This window comes from Tubulanus polymorphus, chromosome 1, assembly GCF_964204645.1.
Source record: "Tubulanus polymorphus chromosome 1, tnTubPoly1.2, whole genome shotgun sequence".
Lineage (NCBI taxonomy): Eukaryota > Metazoa > Nemertea > Palaeonemertea > Tubulaniformes > Tubulanidae > Tubulanus > Tubulanus polymorphus.
In genome coordinates this window covers 2406175-2422447 of record NC_134025.1, presented here as the reverse complement: position 1 = coordinate 2422447, position 16273 = coordinate 2406175, and the positions used below count along the sequence as shown (strand labels likewise).

Sequence of the window (16273 nt, the reverse complement as noted above, 5' to 3'; positions counted from 1 at the left end):
ACTAAAGTGACTAGAACGATTAAACCTGGAGAAACCACCACTAAAGTGACTAGTACGGTTAAGCCTGGAGAAACCACCACAACTACAACAGGAATACCTTCTCAACAAGTAACTACAGTAAAACCATGTACAACGAACCCACCTACAGTGAAACCTGGAGAGACGACTACGAAAGTAACTAGTACGGTTAAACCCGGAGAAACCACCACAACTACAACAGGAATACCTTCTCAGCAGGTGACTACAGTAAAACCATGCAAAACAAACCCACCTACAGTGAAACCCGGAGAAACGACTACTAAAGTGACTAAAACGGTTAAACCTGGAGAAACCACCACAACTACAACAGGAATACCTTCTCAACAAGTGACTACAGTAAAACCATGTACAACGAACCCACCCACAGTGAAACCCGGAGAAACGACTACTAAAGTGACTAGTACGGTTAAACCCGGAGAAACCACCACTAAAGTGACTAGTACGGTTAAGCCTGGAGAAACCACCACAACTACAACAGGAATACCTTCTCAGCAGGTGACTACAGTAAAACCATGTAAAACAAACCCACCTACAGTGAAACCCGGAAAGACGTTTTCTAAAGTGACTAGTACAGTGAAACCTGGAGAAACGACTACTAAAGTGACTAGTACGGTTAAGCCTGGAGAAACCATCACAACTACAACAGGAATACCTTCTCAACAAGTGACTACAGTAAAACCATGTACAACGAACCCACCTACAGTGAAACCTGGAGAAACGACTACTAAAGTGACTAGAACGGTTAAACCTGGAGAAACCACCACAACTACAACAGGAATACCTCCTCAACAAGTGACTACAGTAAAACCATGTACAACGAACCCACCTACAGTGAAACCCGGAGGGACGACTACTAAAGTGACTAGTACAGTGAAACCTGGAGAAACCACCACAACTACAACAGGAATACCTTCTCAACAAGTGACTACAGTAAAACCATGTACAACGAACCCACCTACAGTGAAACCCGGAGAGACGACTACTAAAGTGACTAGTACAGTGAAACCTGGAGAAACGACTACTAAAGTGACTAGAACGGTTAAACCTGGAGAAACCACCACAACTACAACAGGAATACCTTCTCAACAAGTGACTACAGTAAAACCATGTACAACGAACCCACCTACAGTGAAACCTGGAGAGACGTTTTCTAAAGTGACTAGTACAGTGAAACCTGGAGAAACGACTACTAAAGTGACTAGTACGGTTAAACCTGGAGAAACCCACACAACTACAACAGGAATACCTTCTCAACAAATGACTACAGTAAAACCTTGTAAAACAAACCCATCTACAGTGAAACTCGGAGAACCGACTACTAAAGTGACTAGTACAGTGAAACCGGGAGAAACCACCACTAAAGTGACTAGAACGGTTAAACCAGGGGAGACCATCACAACTACAGTAAAACCATGTAAAACAAAACCAACTACAGTGAAACTCGACGAACCGACTACTAAAGTGACTAGAACGGTTAAACCCGGAGAAACGACAACTAAAGTGACTAGAACGCTCAAACCTGGAGAAACCACCACAACTACAACAGGAATACCTTCTCAACAAGTAACTACAGTAAAACCATGTACAACAAACCCACCTACAGTGAAACCGGGAGAAACGACTACTATAGTGACTAGAACGGTTAAACCCGGAGAAACGACTACTAAAGTGACTAGAACGCTCAAACCTGGAGAAACCACCACAACTACAACAGGAATACCTTCTCAACAAGTAACTACAGTAAAACCATGTACAACGAACCCACCTACAGTGAAACCTGGAGAAACAACTACTAAAGTGACTAGAACGCTCAAACCTGGAGAAACCACCACAACTACAACAGGAATACCTTCTCAACAAGTAACTACAGTAAAACCATGTACAACGAACCCACCTACAGTGAAACCTGGAGAAACAACTACTAAAGTGACTAGAACGCTCAAACCTGGAGAAACCACCACAACTACAACAGGAATACCTTCTCAACAAGTAACTACAGTAAAACCATGTACGACGAACCCACCTACAGTGAAACCTGGAGAAACGACTACTAAAGTGACTAGAACGATTAAACCTGGAGAAACCACCACAACTACAACAGGAATACCTTCTCAGCAAGTGACTACAGTAAAACCATGTACAACGAACCCACCTACAGTGAAACCTGGAGAAACGACTACTAAAGTGACTAGAACGATTAAACCTGGAGAAACGACTACTAAAGTGACTAGAACGATTAAACCTGGAGAAACCACCACAACTACAACAAGAATACCTTCTCAAACAGTGACTACAGTCAAACCATGCAAAACGAACAAACATGCTGTAACTGCTGTGACTGTCACTAGAATAACAAGAAAACCTTGTGAAAAAAGTAAGATTCACTAACAACTACTTTATATGAAATTTCTACAGAATAACTGCTAACGGGTTCTGATTTTAGGAGGAATATGTCCTTATGGTTACGTTATGATAGGGAATAACTGTTATGGTATGTATTCATCGATAATATCATTCATCATGAATTTGCTTATTTCATTGTTTTAATGAAAGGGAAAATTTGATGACTTTCAGTAAGTTGTCCACCAAAATCTGTCAGAAGAGATAAACATTGTGTCCAGAAATCAGGTGAACTATGCTTCAATGATCGGCGGGAATGAGAAATTGTGAATTCTTCTGTTATTTTATATTCGCCGATAATTTCAGCTGCTGGATGTCCTCCGAATTTTAACGCGATATCCGGCAAATGTGTGAAGAATTGTGATCCTGGTTTTCACAGCAAGGGAGGAAATTGCGTCAAAGGTTTGTCTAAATGTTTGACAGCGAAGGCGATATGTTTTTTTCATTATCATAGGTCTAGGAATTTTCTAGTTTTTTTTTAGTCTCTAAATGTTTCATATTCTAGAATTGCATTGTCCAAGGGGATCGAACACTGAACATGTCGGCTGCGTAATCAAACCGCGTAAGTTGCATCTCCAGTTATTGTTAGATTCTCGGTCAACTGTCTCTATGGTTCATTTTGTATTTAGCAATAAAATGTCGAGATGGGCAAGTGAAAGCTCAAGACAAATGCATCGACTGTAAACCAGGATTTCGTCTGAGAGGAATTTTCTGTTTCAAAAAGATCACCAATAATGGTGCGTAGGTCCATCGATCTAACTGCCGATTGCTAGAAATAGATATCGAATTATCTACTTTTTCTGATTTTCTAGCCGCATGTCCATCTTGGTCAAGTAAAGTTGGCGATGATTGTATATTCCCAGCACCGCGTAAGTTTAGACCTCGTCTTTCGAAGATGTTTGATACATCCCGGTAATATAACGATATGAAATATTTACTTCTAGAGCCTGGTTGTCCAATCGATTTTGTCATGAAGGCCGGACAGTGCGAGCCCCTTAAATGCCCGTTTGGTTTCATGGCACGTTCTTCAAAATGCATCAAAGGTATATGACGAAAATAATGCTAATCTTTGCACTTAAAAAAAACCCATCGTCGTCGTAAAAAGTGAAATGTGGTGAATGAGTGGTCCCGTCCTTATTATTTAAGAAATGAAGTGTCCAAGGCCTGCGGTAAAGTTAGGGAATTCATGTATCGTCAAACCCGGTACGTTATAGAGTGCTAGAACATCGTTAAGTTAACTTCGTTCACGCGGGTCAATGAAAAAGAGAATCTTTTCTTTAGAAATCTTGAAGAAATGTCATGTTGGGTACGATATGGTCGGAACGATGTGCAGAGTCAGATGTAATTCTGGATTTAAACGTAATGGGACGGAATGCTTGAAGGATGTACATAAAGGTACCGTTCATATACTGCAATTTGATTCACTTGATTTGTTCTGAATTTATATTCATAAACTGGTCTTGTTTTTGTTTGAACACGCATAACAAATGGCCCTTATCCATATTCAGATCCTTGTCCAACTGGTTCGTTTATGTTGGCAAAAGAATGTCTAAGACTACTGACAAGTAAGTATCACTCTGATTTCCAGTTATTACAAACGGGTAATTGATAATTGAGATGATTAATTTATTCTATACAGTTGTTTGCGGTGATGGTTATAAACTGATAGAGAAAGCATGTGCTCCGGATTGTAAACCACCTTATACGCCATATGGATCCGACTCGTGCCAAATACCAGTCGATAGTCAAGGCAAATAACGATTGAATCTCGAATCTTCAATCAGATTATTGACCCTATGCGTTATCTACATTCATACATGTTTTTCAGGTTCGACGCCTTGTCCTGCCACCTGGCTTCGCGTAGAAAGTGGACACTGTATCAAAAAGCCGTCTGGTAAATAACACAAGTAAATTGAAAAAAATGAGGTGCAACGAGCTTTTTTACAAATGTTAAATTTCTCCGTTCATGACATTTTTGCGTCTCAGGTAAATGTCCAAGTGGTTATAATAGAGACGGAAACAGATGTTTAGAGCCATGTCCGATAGGATTCAAACGAAAGGCTGGTTTATTTTGTGCCAAAAAACTGCCTTCATCATCCGATATGCGAAGCACCAAAATTATCTGCAAACCGCCTTCGAAATTGTTTGGGGACAAGTGTTTACATCTGATAAGTGAGTCTTACTTAGGTATTCAAATAGAATCCGTGTTAACTGTAGATGAATTAAGAAGTCCCACAAAAGAATTTTTATCATATGAAATTATATTGTGGGTCCCGGCATCTGAAGGCTACGATGTTTATATGCTGAATATTTCAGATAAAACTCCTCAATGCCCCATCGGTTACGAATGGTTATCAAGTATGTGCCGACTGAAATGTCCGAGTGGCTTCACTCGTAACGGGACCTCGTGTGTGCAGTCGAAAAAAAATGGTTAGTTTCTCATCCAAGTCTCCCAAGGTGATGCCTCACTACACCATACGGTGCTGCCGCTATGCGCATTGTTAGCGGATTTTTGATGCACTAACAAGAACCAGCTCTGGCAACCAACGGGCAGCACGTCCACATCGATTGCCAGAGTCGATTCATGTTAGTGTATCAAAAATCCGCTAACGTTTAGCATAGCGGCAGCACTATATGGTGTAGTCCCACACAGTCACTGACAACCGACCTAAGCACCCATTTGCCACCAGTTGCGACAGATCGCATCCCCTACATGTAGTCGACTAAGCCATATAGCTCCTATAAAACAATTAACAAACATTTGCATATCTGCAAAAAATATATGGTCTAAATAAGACAATAGAAAATATATGTTGATCCTTGATGCTTCCTTTATCAAAGGTGGGAAATGTCCAGCTGACACAGTATCGCAAGCTGATGGCTACTGCAAACTGAAGAGTGGTTAGTCTCCATCAAATTCCTACTAGCAGCATCCACTAATGTACATTTGACTGATACGTATTTTGTTCGTTTCCAGTTAAGAGATGTCCAAAGTATTTCATTAAATCACCAGCTGGTGATAAATGTGAATTCCAATGTTCATCAGTGAGGGATTCAACCTTACAACCAGGAGGTGCCTGTTATGGTATCCCATGATATACAGCAAGGCTCCATCGAGTAAATAATGATTTTCGTAAATAAATAAAAGAAGAGCGAACAGCTTTATTGACAAAATCATTCTTGACTTCTTGAAGTTTTCATTTGTACTAAATCGTCTTGAGATGTCAGTCAATCTGTAGTCCCGAGACCAGACTAAAATAGACATTTAGCTCTGTCCTAGCTGTGAAACTGTACCCAGTTCGTGGAACAAGGTTCTAGACAATCACATTTTGTGTGCAGATAAAATGTCGATACCGGTAGTTGATTTTCAATTAGGAGCTGCAGGTTGATGTCTTTAAACGAGGGAATGCGGGCTGCAGGTTGATGTCTTTAAATGAGGGAATGCAGGCTGCAGGTTGATACCAGCATGAAGTCTACCCGAATCAGCAGAAACTATTCATCGATCCTTCTCTCAAAATATATACAATACAACAGCAATACTTTACCCACATTCAATGAGAGTTTATTCGCCACAGAATCTGACCAGCACATGATTTCATAAAGCACAAATATAAGATATGAAGGAATAACAACACGGAAGATAATACACTGTTTTTGAAATCTGTTTTACCCTTAAGATCTCGCCAAAGTTCATGAGTTCTTTCAAGAAAATACCATCACCGAAGATTGTATATGAGATAAAGGCTTGCAGTTCAAGGGTTTTATATATGATTTCGAACAAAATCAACAGAGTTGATTCAGTTTTTGTATTCGTCAAGCATCATCCTTCCACATTACATGTTCCTTTCAACAGAATTGATTATATGATATTAATAGATATAAGCTGCAATCAAATGGAGGTAATTTGCCGAGACTATAGTCTTATTTCGCCCGTGCCAAATTGGAACACGCATAAATCACTTATTCGTTGCTAAATTGATGCAGTGAGGTGAGTCACTTCCAGAACATACAGATGATAATTCCTCATACAGAAAAAATCGCTCAAATTTTAAACAGACATGGACCCATTTGGTACCAGGGTGAATGGTTGGCCTGGCCAAATTGGTCACAGGTTGCGTCAAAATTGCTCATGTGATTGCAGCTATAGTCAGATATTGAAGTTTTTTGCGGTTATAAGTTTAAGTAAGTGGTGAGCTGATCAAAGCCACGCCTCTTTCATAGAAACTGTGGTCTTTGCCGGAGCCTTCTCCTTCTGTGTCAAAATCAACGGTGAACAATAGATGCGATCTTGTAGCATTCAGATACACGGGCAGAGTGACCTTGTTTCCTTTATTTGTCGGATCAATCCTAGAATAAAAAAGACGAAATAATGTGCGATACTTGAAGCATAAATAACTGAAAACACTGAAATTAAAGTGATGTATAGTAGGATAATTCTTAATGACAGTAACATTGTTATTGAGTTATAATCTTTTAGACACCAGATCAAGAGAAAGAGATTAAGTACATGTGCGTACATGTATATGACTGTGAAGTTCATTTGGAATGTTTACTATTTTGAGTAGAAGTTTAACCTGATAACTGTGAAAACAATGGCCAAAATGCAGTCAATTTTCAATTCTAATTGATGCCGTATCAGTTATCCACCAGTTCACTTAAACTCAAATTGACTCTGATCAGAGTCCACATTATGACTGCGAGACCCAGTCCGGAAATTCATATATTCAAGTTAGTTTATCGTCAATAGAAAGCTGTCAAAAAACAATGATGTAAGCATTGCTCGAGTATTCCTTTCGTTAAAAGCGCGAAAAAAAATAAAATTTACAAATCAAAATGATATAGATGTGGACTTTTTCTGGAAAAGAGGCTCGTTAAATTCTAAATCTATCTCTACAATAAATTCATGTTACGTAAAAGCATATGGTATTTCATTAACTATTGATCTTACTGAGATTGTGATTCCTTCGTAGATGTACATAGAAGATTAAAATCATCTACGGGTACCCTAGTATAGAATTCAATTGATAACTTATCAACAAAAACATCAATTTACAGAGAAATGTATACATGAAAATAAGGATTTATCGAACATACCTGACCCAGGTTATCGTTGTCACTGGTAAATCTGTAGAAATAATCGTCGAAAGCATTAGCTTGTTATTCTTGCATGTTGCACCTTGTAGTTTCAGACCGGTTATACCGAAACTACAGTCGTCTAGATTAACGTTATTCCCGTCGGATACGTGGACATCCAAATACAGTTCCTCTAGTGACCAGTGATTCGCCTGTGCTACGTATTGACGAGTTGCGGTGATGTAAGCCTCAGGTATATACAAACCACCGAGCCACACATGAAGATCCTAAAATCATCAAATATATCAAATATAATCATCAAATATATTTTAGTTTCCCTAATGTCATTCAAAACTCTCGCTGGAGATTCACATTGTTTGGCAGACAGAGTAAATTGAGTTGACTCTATCTCACAAATTACACTCAATTACCTTCAGCGCTTGAGTTCCGCTTTGTGAAGCCTGTGAAACATTTTGTAGTTGTTTGATTCGTTCACTGAAATCAGTGATCCATTGAATAACGGTCAAACCACTTGGAACTTCATAACTTCTCCAGCTTTGAGGAATTATTCCTGCAATTTTGATAAATCAAACACATAAGCAATCACTATGTCAAGCTTAATGCATCCCTAGAACTTGATGGCATAAACCCTGCCCGATCATCAGCCTTGAGTACCTGTGCACTGGGCTATTCAGGCAGGGTTTCATACCATTAAAGAGTCTCGATGCCATCGGGTTCGAATCCCTGCAGAGGGATGATGCACATAATGACACGTGTGACGGATACCTTTAGCAAGATCAGCCATCATAGATCTGTGATGATTGGTCGGTTTCTTTTCACCCATACAAACCATCATTACATCGTTCAAATCCTGACGAACGGACTGTAATAACTTCGCTCCTGCATTTACTTCACGTTCAAAGAACCGGAACAACGGATCTTTAATATTCTCCATCGTACGTTTCATTGTATGCAGACTCTATAATGTGAAATACACCGAGCTGAACAGATAGTTACAGTTATATGTGATACAGATACCTGGTACCGTAAATTCTTGTGTAATAATCGAATTTCTAGACCTAACAGGTTATTTTTTTGGGGTCGACTTCTACATGAGGTAAACTCATAATGATTTCAAGGCTGTCAGCTATTAGTATCACGTTTTGATTGAGAACAAAAGTGTGCACCCATCAGGAAAGGAGTTTTTAAAATGAGATGAAATTTAATAATCATGAATAATCATTTCAACTATTATAGTACTGATGGAAAACTGAGGTCAATTATTAAATGAAGTACATCTATGATATTTTAGGCCAGCAAGTTACGTCAACTTTTACAGTATTCGACTATTAGACTAGAATTAACGGTTCGTTAACGAGAAAAAGAATCAAAATGAAACAGTGTCAATGAATGCAGGAAAAATCTATAATAATAGGAGAAAACTTTGACAAGCTATGTTAATCGTTCCCTGCTCCAGTAAAAATTAATTTTACCCGATATCGCTCCTACAAATATGAGATGGACAGGATATTTAATAGAAGTGATACTAGTGTTTATAGTAGTTATTGTTTGGTTTTTTTATTACCTTCGGTACGAGTTTCAGCCAGTTGTGAACTGATGAATGAAGTGTTCTCATCCACGCCGGACGTCCATCTGATGTACTTCCCGATCGTTGTTTCTTTCCCTCTCCCGGACTATACGCCAATTCATCATCATCTTCCAACAGCTGCATCTTCAAGATTTTTCCGATGATTTCTCCACCTGAAATATTTTGAAATATCTCAAGTCATTCCCGGTACACCCTGTTCAGAGTAGAGATTCAGGACCCACAGTTCTGCAGTTCTCTGCCAGGTTATAACATTGGAAATAAACCATGGTAAATTCAACTGTTTAGAGTCAAACCGAGAACTGTGTAACCGATGAGACTTGCCGAAATTCCCAACATTCTAATCAACTTTTGGGGATCTTTCAGAGGATAAAAAGCAGGATGAACCAGGACCCAGTTCCACTGTCAGTTCAGTTTTGACTCAGGAGTTAACTCAATGAAATTGAACTAATTTCAACACGTGGAAATGGATCAAGGAAAACACAAATCCAAGGGTGAAAGAAAATGGCTAACAGAAATTATAACTAAGATATTCAAAAAGTAGAAAGAATTGATGGATGAACGAAAAAATGCCTCTAAAATCGAACACGAAATTGTTCTTCGAGAGGTTTGACCTGAAACTAGGAATCTTACAGCCAGTTTTGCTATGACGACTTTACTGATAGATGCGCTATAAAAAACACGGAAACTATCAACTGAAGCAGTCATGATTCGAACAACTGACCCCTGCACCAAAGCCAACACATTTAATAGTCCCCATAAACCGATGTAATGATAATTTATGAACCGGAATCTTTGTCGGGTTTATCTTCTTCGTTATCTTCCACTAGCTGCAGACGCATACAATCTTTACTTAGTTCCAGCGCTAAATTATGTAACATGCAATAAACATTTCGATGTTAAACATTTTGCGGTATTTTTTTGTAATAAATAGCCCACGGTTATCATCGATACATTTGTGATACTTATTACGAAGCTTACCCTGGTTAGTGAGCAGTACTTTCTCGGCGTTGTTCGGTAATCCGAGCCAAGCCGGTGTCTGTTGATCCATCAAGTGTTCGGCCCATTGGACAAACTGGTCACGTCTTAAAACACAAGTAACGAAATAGTTATTTAAGCAAATACATGAATCATTGATTTGCCATGAAAACTGATCGATCAACTACAAACCTTATTCCATCAGGCATTACAATTGATTTCTTCACATTCGAGCCACCAACTAATACGAAATCAGAATCAAAAGTCTTGATCGTGAACAATTTCTGAAGGAAAGCCGTCAACAGACGCTGAAACAAAAACAAATTAATGAATTAAAAAATAGAGCCATAAAGCAGTGATAAAGGTTTTTCTGCAGTCACAGTTGTTGTGACAGATAGTCACAATGAAGTGGGAGTGCTCTGTATTATGTGTATATGCAAAGGAAAGCGAGTTTAATTCAACAAGACATCCCCAGAGTTTCCCCGAGTTTTCCACGCGATTACAAATTTCTAGGTTAAAAATGTTACAATTCATTGATTTTTCATTGAATCATGTATTGATTAAGAAAGAACATGGTCAATAGCATTATCTCAATTCCCCAAGTTTTCCAGGTTTTTGGTAGAATTTGTCAAGTTTCCTGATTTTTAATAGATTCAATGAGTTTTCCAAGTTTTCCAGATCAGTGGCCACCCTGTTAAAGGACATGTAAAATGAAAGACGTTTCTTACCTGATCAAATTCATTATCAATCTTTCCACCGTAGATACACTGAGATAGAAGTGTTTTCAAGGCGTCCCACGGAACTTTCTCGGGAGCTAAATTCGTACGACCCATCGCCACAGAATCGATCCACACGTCGATTGTGTCGCAAGCGCAACGCAAATCAGATTCGTTAAATTCGTATTTCTTCGACCAACCGAGAGGAGCGTATCTCAAACGCTCTTGAGTGATAGCGTGGAACCAGGCTAATAGGAAGTACAGCCTAGCACGTTCATTAGGAGCCTGAAATACACACACATCAAACATGCTGTTAAGATATTAACTCTTAGACAGTGTAACTAATGGTAATAGCCTATCGTACAGAGATACTGCTACTGTGATGAAAGCTTCAATCGTGTTGCCATCCCATACGACTACTGTCTTTTTTTCCGGAAAGTTCAAAATGTTTTTAGCCGGCCAAGACCAAAAAGCGTAGAGCTTAAGAGTCGATATATGGCTTAGAGAATTCAAGGATCAATCATGGAATTCATACCTTGCACATTCTAGTTGCTGGTATAGTACTGAATGTTCGTAGTAAGTTAGCTCTGACACCAGGTGGCGGTTCAAACACAAATACACGTCCAGCACGTAACAGATTCACCGGTAGCTACAAATATATAATTTACATAAAACATTATAGCACCATCTTAGACCACGGGATCTCTTAAAGAATAATTGAACACATTCATACCTTCGGATTGATTTCCATTGTAAGGAATAATCTGAACTGTGGGTGCGGGGTTAAACTATGTAGTTTTTTCTCTAACTGCACCAACCACTGAGGAGCTAAATGAACGTTCTTCAACATAACCCAACGTCCCGATTTAGCCGCCGAATTTATAGTTTTGTCGGCAAGGTTAAACCCTTCGGCTGACCCTGTAATCATCAACGTAAAATAGGCATTCGATAATTTGTCACTTTATATATGAAGAGTTGTAGTTGCATCAAGTCAAACATGAAGACATGCGGTACAGTGTAGGCTTAATAGTTTAATTACGAACTTTAGCCACTTGTACATAGAGGCTTCAGGTAAATGAGTAAATGAAACTCATTTACCTGATGAAGCTTCTATGTACAAGTAATTTCTATCAGTTTCTGTATCAGTATCTGTTTGCAGGTTTACTTTATGAATAAATTTGGAATGTGAAAGCTGTTTAATACTAACCAATAGCTATGGATGATATTTGTTTATTGGCGTCAGCGGCCATATCATCAACTCTACTACTAGCATCATAACCGGGTACGGAACACATCAGAATAGGAGTGCTTGCTTTCACCTGAAATTCAACAGAAATCCAACGTGTTCATCGCATTTTAAAATTCAACGTCAACGCAATGCTTGAACACTCAAATACCTCATTCTCAATGATCATCGTTAAATTCATCTCTTGTTCGGCTTGTTGCATGAATGTTTTTCCAAGAACGCATTCAACGAATATATGCGTCATAGCCAGCAGACGATCGGGTCTGAACGCTTGTATGACAACCAATCGGTGCATCGCGTCACCAACTTCAGCTAGAAATAAATTACCATTTCATACTTAGAGCTTTGAATTCATAATGAAAGATCTGAATAGGTTAATATCATAACCGGGGATCGGTTGCTAAAAACTTGATTTAGAGTTTACTGGTGAACAACAATGTAATTTCAATTTATCCACCAGTTCACTCTAACCAACTCTAACCACACGTTAATAAATACTACATCAAATTACAACAATCATCTCTTCAGACGCGTTTATTTCCTGAAAATATCAACTCCTGTCAAATAACATGCTGTATCAGGTGCATTGTGACGACAAAAGCATTGAGGAATATAGCAAATTATAGCAATGCACATAACGGATTCAAATCATAATCATGATTGTAATGATCATGAGGACAATCGCAATGATTGTAATCATGGAATTAAATAAGATTCGCAATATCAATACAATTTTGAGATACGATCCTTCAATGAATCAATAAGATTCATCATTTAATAATCACGGAATTCTCTCAAGGAAACAGAATTTGTATAAAATACAAGATAATGACAACAAAATTAAACACAACATTGAATTTGGTGAATGCAGTGTTTTAAAAGGCGAGTGATAGTGATTATGAAAGTGGGGGGTGGGGTGTGCGGGGTACACGACCTCAATGCTCACCAAAACAGTCTTGGACATTTTTATTATCACCTACGGATAGAAAATTGTGCAGTTCTTTCAGAACATTTATCTTCAAGTGCCTTACATATGAACAATGATATATAACTAAATTGTTTGTTTGAATATTTCAGTTATTCAAGTGACGTGCAGTGACTGAAACAATGTGTTTACCAAGTGCAGGACACAGTTCCACGATTGTGAGTTAAGATTTAACTCATTGAAAATGAATGAGTTAACTCTAACTCAGAAATGTGGAACTGGATCCTGTAGTTTGTATTACAGAATAATAATATACAAAGCAGTCTTCATCCTATATTCGATATGCAGTTATAGAGAACTATCATTCTATCTACACGCGTAATAAAGATTCAATGATTTATAAATAACTTACTGAGTTCTTTTGTTGAGTCCCATAAGTTCGGTACGTTAAGCTCTGGTGCTGCGTCATCGAGCCAAGCCGGAAATCTCTGAAAAATCGAATACAGATAGAAATATATCTGAAACAAGTTCAACTTCAAACTACATCACTAATAACTTACTCCTTCACTTTGAACAGCTTTAGGCAGATTTTTGAAAGCCGGTAGTTTCGCCAGTTTCATCATGGCGGCAACTTGTTCGGGAGTGAGTCCTGGTATTTTCGGTACGTTTTGGTCAAGGATGATTCCTTCTTGTCCTCGCAGGAATTGCTGGTATTCAGCTTCATATGTAGATTCACTAAGAAATATGCGAAATTTGAGTCAGAATTACTTAACCTTTTCAGTGCGTCTACAATGCAGTGCGGTGTACGAATCAGTGATGGATTTTGCTAGTACACCACACTGCGGTGTATTGATTTAATTAGTAATTACTAATTATCTCTCTTGAAAGATAGCAGCACCTGTCAAACATGGTGAAATATTAGTAACTAACGATACACTGCACCGCGGTGTAGACGCACTATAGTGCTATTCCCGTTATTCAACACACTAGGGTGGAATTTTTCAGAATTTTCAAATTATCTTCAGCACTATAGGGTATTAATTAGCCAGCACTGAAAGGGTTAATCAGATAAAGGTACTGGGCAGCCACCGGTTATGCCTACGCTTTGCTTATTCTAAAAGATTTTGAAGTCTACCTCGTGGAGCCTTTCAGATGTATTCTAGCTAACAACAGAGCGAATGTGATATGATCTTGATGAAGCATTCCTCGCGCCACACGATTGAACGTGATCTGGAACAAGTCTTTAGTGACGATCGCTAATCTGGCGGCGTGTTCAGTCGTTCCCGTTAGGTGATCGTTGTCCGACAAAACCGAGTTGAAAATATCGAGGAAGAACTGCAGCGAAAACTGGTACAAGAAATGAATCTGAAAAAGAATGAAATAAAATTATCAAGTATTCTGCTAATTTGATGATATTTCAATGTACTACGTATTAAGAGCGCAGTTTTAAATGGATACCTGATTAAGAGACTCCAGTGTGAAGTAGATGCTACTACAGGATTGAGCCAGTGGAACGTACTGTTGAGATACAGTTTCCACTTCGGCCATAACAACATCGGTCTCTTCAACTTTCTTCGCGATTTCGGATGCTTCAGTTTTCAATGTTTCCAGATGGCTGATAATGCTATCGTCGTCGAGAATCTTTCCCTTCGCGTCGTTCAACGCTTGTAGAAGGGATTTCTCCAATTGACGAAGCCTCAGATGGAATTCCCCTGGAATTTAGATGATAATTCAATAGTCTTTAATGCTCATACATTGTATACATATAGCAGATAATATACACGTACATTATACAGAAATAACCAATTCTTTTCAGGGATACAAGACAAAGGTTTCGGTGAATCATTTATATATTTTTTTCTATACTTTAGGCTAAACACAAATGATACCTTGTTTCTCCGCAGCGGCCGGGTCATTTTTGTAAAATATGATAAAATTTATAAACAGTTCATTCCTATAGCGGCCGGGTCTGTTATGGTAAAATTGATCACGATTTTTAAAAAAAATAATGTATAGGGTAGATAGGCGGCCGGCCGGGTCAACATTTAAGCTCAGCAGAGCGGAGAAACAAGGTATCAATTTTTTTTAGCCTTACCATCAAATATGGCATAATCAAGGGATATAAACCCATTTTCATGGGTGGTTCGCTGCTCATAATTGATTCATAGAATATTTCATCGATTTATTTACCTTGCAGTTTGAGAAGATCGGATCTCTTAGCGTCGACATCCGGGCGTTCAGCCTTCAATACCTGGTTCAGGCATTGGCTTTGTAAACTGCTGCGAGTTACAGTGAAATTCACGAACGTCACACGAGAACAGATATCGGGTGGAAATTCAACCTAAATTCGCGAATAAATATTTTCTTCAACTTTCCGAGTATATTTCACTGCGAGGCGATTTCACGAATGAGTTACTCACCGTAGGATCTCGAGTTGATAGGAATATAGTGAATGATGGTGAAAGATCGATATCCTGATCTCCGAGTGTAATAAGAACCCTACCACCGGTACGTCTCAATTCTCTATTCAACACCGGGTTCAATATAGGATCGTAGTTCTCGACATCTTGTACTAATAATGGATTACCAAAACGTAGGGCACTTTCTAAGTTCTTGCGGAAAGCATCGTCTAAGAAACTAGATATACAAAACGGATGAAATTTTATGAGTTGAAACACAATAATCCGTGAAAAAGGCGATTAAAGCAAAATCCCATGATTGAAGGCAAGAAAGTCAAAAATTCTTGTTTCAAAACGGATTTTAGCCCGATTTTAGTCTTCAATTGTGAGATATTGCTCGAAGATACTATGCTGTTTATTGATTCACTGTGATTCTAGATGCGGATATTTCATACTGAACGAAGAAATACCTCGTTTTAGTGATTTTCTTGTCCTTATATTCGTTCATGATGAATTCCGTTGCCTGTCCAGACGGATCAATAACTAATGGATATCTGTTGAATCGTTTCAACATGATAGCGTTCTCCGTACATAGATCATCAGCCGGTAGGGAACTAGCTTGCCAACGCAAGCGTTCATCAGCGTTGGACAAATACTGATATAGAAATAAATTTACAGAATTATATAACGAATGTTAACAATAATTAATTGCCCGAAGATCCGATACAAACCTCAACTCTAGCCAGGTCTCCTCTATATTGTATACTAGCCAGTTGAAGGTGATGAGACCACGTTGCGAATAGATTCTGTCTCATTTGTTGATCGAAATAACCTTAAAACAAAATATCAATCATATGATAGACCATAAAACTACGCGAGTCAGTATCTATT

The 16273-nt window shown here is 38.6% G+C and overlaps 1 protein-coding gene across 4 annotated transcripts in view; it reads right to left on the bottom strand.

The window, feature by feature from the left end:
* Window positions 1-5976: 5976 nt before the first annotated feature.
* The window catches only part of LOC141900788 (cytoplasmic dynein 1 heavy chain 1-like), a 49916-nt gene continuing 39619 nt past the window's right edge, over window positions 5977-16273 (bottom strand). For 2 of the 4 annotated variants that reach the window (XM_074787835.1, XM_074787829.1), the window contains exons 54-75: window positions 16114-16214; window positions 15853-16037; window positions 15404-15620; window positions 15174-15324; window positions 14442-14695; window positions 14119-14348; window positions 13544-13718; window positions 13396-13471; window positions 13005-13034; window positions 12210-12370; window positions 12020-12131; window positions 11546-11730; window positions 11348-11461; window positions 10825-11097; window positions 10289-10404; window positions 10100-10203; window positions 9098-9273; window positions 8299-8491; window positions 7944-8083; window positions 7534-7799; window positions 7388-7444; window positions 5977-6786 (exon numbers count right to left, since the gene is read on the bottom strand). In XM_074787835.1, the coding sequence (XP_074643936.1) occupies window positions 6618-6786; window positions 7388-7444; window positions 7534-7799; window positions 7944-8083; window positions 8299-8491; window positions 9098-9273; window positions 10100-10203; window positions 10289-10404; window positions 10825-11097; window positions 11348-11461; window positions 11546-11730; window positions 12020-12131; window positions 12210-12370; window positions 13005-13034; window positions 13396-13471; window positions 13544-13718; window positions 14119-14348; window positions 14442-14695; window positions 15174-15324; window positions 15404-15620; window positions 15853-16037; window positions 16114-16214 (3485 nt within the window). In that variant the 3' untranslated portion in view covers window positions 5977-6617. The remainder of the gene's footprint in view (window positions 6787-7387; window positions 7445-7533; window positions 7800-7943; window positions 8084-8298; window positions 8492-9097; window positions 9274-10099; window positions 10204-10288; window positions 10405-10824; window positions 11098-11347; window positions 11462-11545; window positions 11731-12019; window positions 12132-12209; window positions 12371-13004; window positions 13035-13395; window positions 13472-13543; window positions 13719-14118; window positions 14349-14441; window positions 14696-15173; window positions 15325-15403; window positions 15621-15852; window positions 16038-16113; window positions 16215-16273) is intronic. The other 2 variants (XM_074787851.1, XM_074787841.1) reach the window with 1 other exon arrangement.